This window comes from Bombyx mori, chromosome 21 (assembly GCF_030269925.1).
Source record: "Bombyx mori chromosome 21, ASM3026992v2".
Lineage (NCBI taxonomy): Eukaryota > Metazoa > Arthropoda > Insecta > Lepidoptera > Bombycidae > Bombyx > Bombyx mori.
The window spans coordinates 11,249,137-11,260,013 of NC_085127.1; the positions used below are offsets into that span (position 1 = coordinate 11,249,137).

Here is a 10,877-nt window from a genome sequence, read left to right on the forward strand (position 1 = left end):
GATAATGGTTTATATTATTTATTATTATGTTAGTTTTGTAGAGTTCACATCTCGTAGCTGCTTTGGGAAAGGTAAAATGAAATGCATGAACTTTTCGCTTTAAACGTATAGAGTTTGTTCAATTATTCGTAATGCTTTATGTAATATAGCTGTTTCATTATTTTTTTTATTTTTACAATTAATACGACAATGTGTTGTCAGTTTTTTTTTTGTTTGTCGACAGTTAAAGATTTATTAATCAAAGTGCATGTTGATTTTTTTTGAAGTCTTTTTTCTGAAAACTTTTTTTTTCAATTCAAATACAATTTATTAATATGTGCTCCATAAATATAATAGTAATACATTTAAATGCAGATGATAGTGTTTGAATTTGTTTTATAGTTGTATAAATCTTATAAATAGCAAAACATTTTAACTTTAAATACATACAATTAAAAACATTCTTACGAACATAAATAGTTTAAATCACTTTAATTTGATTTTATCTCATCATCTTTTAAGTACTTGAAAGTAGGCCACGAATTTAAAATTCAGAAAAAAGACTGCGAAACAAGCCGAACCTGTTTTTTTTTAAAAGTCGTATTAAAAATATTTCAGGCTGAAGCACGTGCCGAGTTCGCCGAGCGTTCCGTGCAGAAACTGCAAAAGGAGGTCGATAGGCTTGAAGGTAAATTATACTGTATTATATACGATATTTTACAAGGAAAACGAAAGAAGAATTATAAATATGTTCAGGAAACTCTAGCTTTTTTTTTTAGATTATAAAAGCAGTATACAAAATGTTAGTGGAATCTTGATTCGGAATTCGAAAATTTGTTGTTGGCAATACAAACCATAGATTTCTCTTCAATATTTTTAGACATACATCGTACAGTGACTGCGCTTGTAAATTAATTGTAACTGAATTCTACGGGGCTTTGTGCTAGCAGTTTCCTGAAAATTAAATTCCATTTTACAAATAATTTCTATTATAAACTTTGATTCTATAATGGTCCTAGTTTTCAAGGTTATCCAGTTATTACAGCAGTAAACGTCGTACAGCAGTTTGGTTAAGTTTAGAAAAAATTCTCTCTATGGTCAAGTACAAATAACAGAGTTCTCTTTTAAAAAAAGTAACAAGTGCTTAATTACACATTGTACTTGTACTAAAAAAATCATTTAAAACCGTTTTAATGAGTTTGCCTAATTATTTAAAATGCTGTACTATATTTGAGAGCTTAATTTTACTTTTGCTTTAATTCTCTTTAAGCTTCACGTTTTTTTCTATTTATAATTTACTTTATTTTTAGTTTACTGTTGTAGTGTCTATGAAACTTTATAATAAAGTTTTGTACACACTACTTTAGTTGTGTTAGCATGGTTTAATGTTAAATACGACCTACTAGAAAACCGTACCTTTGGTGTTTTTTCAATTGTGTATTGGCATGGTTTTTAAATGTTGTTTTTAAGTTGCCTGCCTGTTTTGTATGATTCAAATATAATCATATGACAGGTGACTGTAGTTTCCAGCAATTTTGGTGATTAATTTTTTTATGAAAAAGAAATGTATGGATTCGATTGTTGTATCTGGATTTGCTAGTCACTGTCAACGGTTATGTTTGGATGTTTGTTTGTTGTGGTGTGCGACTGACCCGTGGCCGCGTCCGATCTTGCAGACGATCTGGTGGCCGAGCGCGAAAAGAGCAAACTCCTGCAGGAGGAGATGGAGGCCACGCTCCACGACATCCAGAATATGTGAACACCGCGCTCCCCTCACTAGCCCGCTCGGCTTCCCCGTTCCGCAACTAATCGCTTAGGGTTGCCGAAAATATTTTTCTACCATTCTATGGAAAAAATTGTGTAGATTAATAGTTTATTTAGAATTTTATTTTTCTTATGAATTTTTTATATTAATTCACTTTCATATGAATGATGAAATGACTTATAGTGGAGTCGAGCGGGCTTCTAGATGTTACTACTTTTAGAGTAATTGCCAGCCGCTTTTTTTTTATGTAACGTCAAAATACCGAGTGTTTAATACGCCACTGCCAAGTGCAATTTTTTTTTTAATTTTGATACGCAAAGAAATTAATACTAATACTATTCCGTATAACTGTTTGAGAGTGTATCTCGCATACTATGTAGTCATTATTTTACGAGCGTGCCTGCGTATGCCGATGATCGATGTTTTAATATTTTTATTTTATCTTACAAACGCTTTTTTTACGGCACTCACGGTTATTATCTTAATTACATTCGACATTCCAATATTGGGACCAAAATGTGATTTAAACGCATTTTTTGCGCGACGGCTGATTGTGAGTTCGAATTATTTTAAAGATTGCACTTTTATAATTCAGTTTCTCCGTAAAGGCCTAAACGAGTTATTTTGTTTTGGAATAACCTAATAATAGCATTTGTCTGTTTGTATTTTTTTTATTTCTCGCGAAATAGATTAAATTCACAAACGAGCAAGACACACATTGGTTTGCACTTTTGTTTGCGACTTATCGCAAAATGAAATTTACTTAACACTTAGGAAGAGATTAGAAATTTTATTTAATGAGAGTTGGTAACACGTAAATATTGATATTTATAGGAGTATACTTGCTATGAAGTATTTGATATTCTATTTTTGTTTCGAGTATGAACATTTCTTGTGTCATAATTTTGAGTTTGTTGTTATTTATTTAAATTAATCGATGGTATTACGAGTATTCCTGAGCTGTAAATATGAACAGTACAGTAGTTTATCGCCGGTAGCGCTGGCAACATCTGCGACTTTTCTTCTACAAACGATGTAGTAACGGAGTAGCGCTACCGTTACGTATGACTATCAAGGGATTTCCGTCTTTACAATGTTATCGATTAATGAATTGATAAGTTCGTGAGAAATAAATTAATGATTTTTAAGAGTATTCTAACACAAGTGTTTATAAATATATTGTATTATTATTTTTATTTGGTTGTTTTTCTACTAACCTGTGTGACCTTTTTTATCCTTGTTCTGATAATACCGTTCATCGATTCTATCAGCTATAAATATATCATTAACTTTTTCATTTTTAAATCGAATGACCTCCACTATCATTACCGCACCATTCGGAAAACCATTTGAAACCATTTGAATAAAAACTAAATGAAAAACACCGAAGAATTAGAGTAATTAGAGAGAAAATACGGCGCATTGTACATAACCATGGTTCGAGGCACGGGCATGAGCGGATCCTCGCATCGTCCCCGCTAGTATCGCATGGAGCGGCCCCGTGCTAACGCATCCCTCGAGCAGCCCGACCGGCCGGGGCTCATCCACAACGCCTGTCGCAGATGATCTCATCAACGAGATTGAGAAGTACAACGACATCGGAGACGACATCGACGACTCGTTCGTCGAACTCATCCCGGGGGTCGACCCCAACCAGCGACAGATCGAAGCCGCGCGCCGCGAGTACGAGCGCCTCCATCCGCCCAAGCAGCCCACACCTCCGCCGCCGCCCAAGGAACCCACCCCGCCGCCACAACCCGCACCGACACCGTCCGACGCACCGCCTGCAGACGGCGCCGCGCCCCCTGCCGACAGTGTGCCTCCCCCGGCTGACGGCTCCGCACCAGGAGCCCCGCCGGCAGACGGAACTGCTCCGGCCGCTCCACCTGCTGAAGGAGGAACTGCTCCTGCTCAGCCACCGGCTGAAGGTGCTCCACCAGCAGAAGGAACACCTTCAGCAGTACCATCTGCAGATGGCGCACCGGCCCCAGTGCCTCCAGCCGAAGGAGCACCAGCGGCTCCGACTAGTGAAGGTGCTGCGGCTCCGGCTGCGCCTGCTGAAGGGGCACCAGCTCCAACTGCCGATGGCACGGCAGCCCCAACGGCGGAAGGAGCACCGGCTCCGGCTGCCGAAGGAGCACCAGCTCCAACCCCAGAAGGGGCACCAGCTCCAACAGCCGAAGGGGCACCAGCTCCACAAGCAGCACCCGCAACCGAAGGTGCTCCGGCTGCTGACGCTTCAGCCCCGGCAGCAGGTGCGCCAGCTGATACCGCGTCTGCTCCGGCTGCAGCTGCACCTGCAGACCCTGCTTCGGCACCAGCTGCTCCAACTGATGGTGCTCCGGCTCCCGCACCTGTGGATGCAGCAGCTCCGGCGCCTGCTGCCGCCCCTGCTGCAGATGGTGCCCCGGCACCCGCACCTGCACCAGAGCCCGCCGCAGAGCCAGCTCCGGCTCCTGCCTCAGAGCCGGCGCCCCCCGCGCCTGAATCTGCTCCCGCTCCGACGGACACGCCGGCTGCCTAAATTGATTATTTACATTGGACGGCTTGATTTCGATTCTCGCGCGATTTGGACTATGACGTATTCGGTTAAAGCGATATGATTTTTATATAACATATTTTAAAGTATTTGATGTAATCGTAAAAATAAAAAAAATTAAGAACATAGCTGATGGAATAGTTAATTTGAAATAAAAAGGAAAAAAACGCAGATAGATGGTAGTGAATACCCGCCCGCATGCTCGTGTAAACTAATATTAATCGAGACGGCGTAGTGAACAGCCGAGTCTCCGCAGACGATCTGATCGCGAGCAAGGAGCTGTTCCATGAGATCGGCGGCGAGCTGGACTGCGCGTTCAGGGACCTGGGCATGCAACCGTCCGCGGCGCCCGTGCCGCGCCCGTGCGACCGCTGCACCTGCTGCCACTGATCGCACGAAACTAGCAGCGCTTTTCACGTGCATTTAAGCCAGTTACCCTGTATCTACGATTAAAAAAAAAAAGAAAAAAAAAACTTTTCCATGACGCTTCCCTAACGAAATTGCATGCTAATTGGAAAATTTACTATGTCAAATCTGCCTGTGTGGCGACAAATTTAGGAATAACGTAATCGCAAAACTTCGCATGGCTTCAAAATAACAGGAACTGAACACGTAAGCATTGTTTTATTTTTATTTAATTACTTCTCATAAACATTGCTTTTACATCGCTGACAGACGGTACTAGGATGATATAAGGACTATTGTGTCATTAATAAAAATTCCAACATTATATTCCCGGGAGTGTGTGAACTGCGAACACCGCTCAAACAGAAATGAAAAATATAAATTTTAAATTACAAATAAGAGATGTTTTGAAATTAAATCTTTATTACTGGTGTAAGCCTAAAGTTCCGTCTGTTACTATAACTGCTAAAACTAATGCAAACTTGACTTAGAAGAATTTTCAGTGAGGATGTATAAGTGGCAGCCGAGCGATAGAATATATTATTTTGTTTAAAATCAATATTGACAAATTAACGAATTGAAACGGCTCGTAAATCGATTGTTGTATGTTCAGACGAACTTGTCGCCGAAAAGGAGAAATACAAGGACATCGGAGACGATCTGGATACCGCCTTCGTAGAGCTCATTCTCAAGGAATAAGCTTCCGTTATACAAAGACCCGAAGTCTGAGTGCCCTGGCAACACCATCAGCCCGCGATTCAATATTCAAACATAGATTCTAATTTTAATTTTGTATTCCTGACTTTAAGTTATGAAAATCCATACAAACATGGTGGTATTTATTTTCGAATAAACTAATTTATTATCTATAATAATATGTCTTTTATTTTATACCATACACTGTAACTTTGTGAGTTTAAAATATTTCCCACATTAAAATCAATGTGTAGTATAGGTTTTGTTTTCTCGGTTTTCGATAGTCGTTGCCATAATAAAAAATTGAATCGTTCGTGACGAACAAAACTGTAAATTTTTGCAAACTTGAGAAATAATAAACCCGAGATTAATCCGAGTCACTGATATTAATTAGTATGCCTAATCTGTAATATTTCTTAGAATATGTGCTTTCCACGCTATGTGTACATATTAAGATTTTGATTAGCAGCAGTATGGGCTGTATCTAGTTGTTTATAAACTTGATGACTGCCACCCACATCTTGGCACGGTTGAAGTTTCAGCTGCATTGAATACTGCTATCCCTTCAGAAGTAATGGTTTTATTACTAGTGGTAGGACCTCTTGTGAGTCCGCACGGGTAGGTCCCACCACCCTGTCTATTTCTGCCGTGAAGCAGTAATGCGTTTCGGTTTGAAGGGCGGGGCAGCCTTTGTAACTATACTGAGAACTTAGAACTTATATCTCAAGGTGGGTGGCACATGTACGCTGTAGATGTCTATAGGCTCCAGTAACCACTTAACACTAGGTGGGCTGTGAGCTCGTTCATCCGTCTAAGCAATAAATAAAAAAATGGTGGTCGTGTCTTTTGGTTCAGAATCTAAACCGATTATGTAAGATCGTGCGATGATACCTGTGAGTACGGTCTTCCCGGGCCTAGGGTAACTAACTACCAAGGTAGACAGACACGAGCTTGGTAGTTGTGGTAGTCGAAACAAATTTGGTACGAGTTTATAGTGATGGTGGAAATCACGCACATCGCGTAGTATAAAAATGTATAATGAGTATTTTAGGAGCCTCTAGTGTACATTAGACGATGACCAAGCCTTGCTTTGTATTTTTTTTTGTATAGAGCTTTTTGAAAATTATATTTAAATACGAATTACATATTGATAAAATAATTAAATATTCTAAGATCGTTTAGGCATTTTCAAGTGAACACGTGAGTTAAAAAGACACAAATAATATAAATAAACAATTCATTTTCTTGGTCTAACCTTAAACTAAACACTAATTGGCTTCGGGTGGCTTAACAACGCCATCTGCTGGAATAGCTTTAGTGTTATTGTGTCTAAAGCAGTTAGTTGCTCTCAATTTTGAAAAATAGTATTATTATTCGCTAATTGATGTTTAAAGGTATAGGATATTACCTAGAGAGAGATTACTGTTTTGAGAACACGACTCGCGTTTCTTCGAGAACTACATTTACATGCATTACGTAGGCAGTACGCTTGAGAAAGGTCAATAGACAGATGCCATTGTTAATTAATTAAAAAAAAGCTAAATTATTTATTTCATTAAAACTAGTCATACTTCAAAGAACTTTCATTTTTACAATGACCACGTTTAAGCCTTAAGAATCTTTCATATATAATAGCATATAGTTATAGCTCATAGCACAACAATATCGCGCACCATACATACATTGTTATATGGACACGTTCACACTGTACTGTACTATATAATATATTATTGATTAAGTATACGCTGCTTTACTATATGGTACTATAGTATAGCGTAGTCTGAAAGCACCTTTATGAATTTCTTACTGAAACCGATAGCATACTTAAAATCTATTATTAGAACAAATCTTGTATGTAGAACGGTAAGTATGTTTTAAATGCTTTTAGTTTTGTTTCAAGCTTCATAAATTTTGTAGGCATGCACTTTTATATTTTAAATTAGCGACCCGCCCTCGCTTCGCTTCGGAAACATTAAATTTTATTATTGACTAGCGACCCGCCCTCGCTTCGCTTCGGAAACATGAAATTTTATTATTGATAGCGGAGCGATGTTACCCGCGGGTGACGTCGCGGGGCGAAGCTAGTCTAAAAAAAGTATCATCAGCTACCTATCAGTGAAAGTCCCGTCAAAATCGGTCCAGCCATTCCAGAGATTAGCCGAAACAAACAGACAGACAAACTAAAATTGTAAAAAATGTTATTTTGGTGTATGTACCGTATATATATTCATATGCATGTAGTAAAAAGCGGTTATTTCAATAATACAAACAGACACTCCAATTTTATTTATATGTATAGATTGCAGTTCCACCTATATGGCTGTCAGAGTCGAGAAAGAATAAAATCTAATTGATCATTTAATTTTATTATTTAACATTATCCAAGCTGTTTTGTATGTCTGAATTTTCATCGCGTTTAAACTTTGTGATGAAAATTTGGCGAATTTATCGGTATTTAAAATATTATAACAAATTTAAGCATTAGCAAATTGATCCCATAAATGTTTATCCCTCCTATATATTTTGTGTTAGAATAAAAATTGTTCTAAGCGTTCGTGTCTTTATTAACTTACTAACATTTTATACAGATGAGGTGGTCGAGGAGCGGAGCAAATATAAAGCAATTGCCGAGGAAGTCGACCAGACCTTCGCAGATTGGTCCGGTTATTAAATAGCTTACAACACAGACAAACGACAAACACTAAAATCCATAAATCGTTCCAGCGTTTTTAGTTATTAATACGCTTTTATTATAGCTTCAGACGTATGTATGTTTGTAACGGAATCTTTGAACATGATTTTGTTTGACTCGCTTCAGAACGTCGGATTTATTCGAAATTTGGTATACTTATTAAGGACCGATGACACTTGAATATATAAAAAAAATGAAAAAAAAATTGAAAAATTGAAATATAAGTAAAAAATGAAAAATAAATAATAGTTTAAAAAAACTAACAAAATATGCTTTTACAGAAAACCCAACTAAAAAATAGAATATAGATTTTAATAAATTAGAATTAAAAATAGGGTAAGAAAACATGATTTTATTGTAAAAAAAAGCGTGAGGTGCTTTTCAGGATATTATCAAAATAACCCGTACTCATATCTGTTCATAAAAATAAATATTTATAACTACTGATACCATGCATTCTATTTTTTAGTTGGATTTTCTATAAAAGCGTATTTTTTAGTTTTTTTAAACTATTATTTATTTTTCTTATTAAATTACTAGAACAAACCGTAAGAAATGTTAGGACAATGAAAAATAGATCATAGATTAAATAAATAATGTTGATAAATTACAAACGGTTCTGTCTGGCTCTAGCTCATTGCAGGATTGCAAAGTGTGAGTAGGATAGAATGAACGGTTTATAGATTATAGTTAGTCTTATTTTATGTGTGGAGTGAACAAAGGGGTGCCATCTTGATGCGATGGACATTCATTTTTTTTTAAACATTGCACTGAACACTTGATTCGCTTTAATCTGCCTTAACTATATGCATAGGCAATTTGATTTATTTCTAAGCAGCAACGATATTTTTTATGAAAACTTTATGAGTTTAAAATGTCTTTATTATTAAAAATAGGCATTCCAATATATTTGTCGATAGAAATAGTTTTTGGTAAGATAGATTTTTTTATAAATACATATTTCTAATTTCAAATACCATTAAAATAAATTCCAACAATTGATAAGTTGTATTTTTAGGATTGACTGAATTTTTTAAAATAGTACTTTCTAAATATTTGCGATTAAATTTGTACTTATGAACATTCCCTGCGTTTTATAGATAAGTGAAATTATAAATGCTAGATGTTGAAAATACTGAGGGAGGAAAAGCAATTGATTTCTTTGCAAAATTTAGACTGAGAATATATACTCCAAAAAAAAAAAAAAAAACTTACGACATAATATATCCGTGACATATTGCCATGAGACTGCCACGTTTTTGTAAAATTAATTTAAGTACATTTTGTATCGTAAATGAATATTGAGTTAACTAAATTATGATTAGTATTTTTGTATACTCAGTACGCGAACTTCTAATTCATTTGAAGTCTTAGTAAATTCTGAAGTAATGAACGACACCATGGTATCATCTTTGAGCCCACACACAAAGCCTTCATAGTTCGAAAATGTTCAAAAGCATTAGTAATAAAGGACATGCCTATATACTTAAGTGACTCGGTTTTGAGGATTCAAATAAAATTAGCTACAAAATTTGGGACGACGTGTTTGCTAGAAACAACACACGAGTGATCAACACACGAAACTATAAACATAATTTAACTGCCCAGAAGAAAATTTTGATGTTCCTTTTTTATCCGATATGTTATAATGAACTTACATTAACATAAGTACACTCATATATTATTTAAGCGTCGTACAATATCATAATTTTTTTTTGCTGGGTATACAAAAAAAATGTTATTCAATTAGAAATAGTTTTTGTATACTATATAAATATGTTCCCAGGGATTTGGCATCTATTAATAATGCTCTCCATTGTGGAGATTGCGTGAATAGCCGTGTTCTTTCAGTCGCTCAGCTCTTTCCGACAGTGCATTTTATGCTTTAGACATTCACTGTCTTTGAATAATAAATTTCTATAAAAAAATGTTTCTTTCATTTATACACCTCTGGTAAATAGCAACCGTGGATGTCGGACGAATTCAGATTGTGGATATAACATTTGGTTGAATTGATTTTGGTTTTATATTTGTTTTTTAATGCGTAGATGGGTGGACGAGCTCACGGCCCACCTGGTGTTAAGTGGTTAACGTTATAGACATGTATAACGTAAATGCCGCCACCCATCTTGAGACATGAGTTCTAAGTTCTCAGTGTTTACAGTACAACTCCAGAATTCTTATTCTTTCTGGATAATCTGACAAAAATATTTAACTTTTACGATGACTTTTTTTCTTCCTAATTGCTGTTGTTGTTAATAGTTACAGCCTTCAGAAATGGGCTCTCATATCTCAAATGCAATACATAACTGCTGTCTCATTTTTCAAACTGGAATCTCTTTTAGCTTGACGGCCGTAAATGGATGGATGGCGGTACCCACCGGTGCGTGCTCATAATACACCTCACCGCCAGACATTAGGTAAACATATAAACACCAAACGTAATAAAACCGTGAGATCAAACCACGATATGCTTTAGGTTTTGCCTACGCTACATGAAAATTAGAAATAATCAAATTATCATATTATCAAATTATACTGTTCGTTTTTGTTTTACGAGACGCTGAAAATAGGTCAGACCGTTTGGGTAATTCTGTGACATTCTGTTACAACAACTTACATTAATAGGCCTCAGGTGGATTATTGGATTATAATGTTAGATAACGTGCTACTGTGTGAGAACTAATGATCAGTGTGCTTAGTGCGAGTTTTTTAACGTTCTCGATAGCGTAAAAGTTAACTCATATTTGTATGGAGATGAAACGTTTGCCTACGTTTGCCGCTATATTCGCTGTTCCAAC

The 10,877-nt window shown here is 36.5% G+C and overlaps 1 protein-coding gene across 51 annotated transcripts in view; it reads left to right on the forward strand.

Moving 5' to 3' along the window:
* Positions 1–9,784, forward strand: part of LOC100101174 (tropomyosin) — a 50,070-nt gene extending 40,286 nt beyond the window's left edge. For 19 of the 51 annotated variants that reach the window (XM_062674495.1, XM_062674493.1, XM_062674492.1 and 16 more), the window contains 2 exons: positions 598–667; positions 5,302–5,560. In XM_062674495.1, coding sequence (XP_062530479.1) covers positions 598–667; positions 5,302–5,387 — 156 coding nt within the window. In that variant the 3' untranslated portion in view covers positions 5,388–5,560. 51 annotated transcript variants of the gene reach the window in all.
* The last annotated feature ends 1,093 nt before the right edge of the window (positions 9,785–10,877 follow it).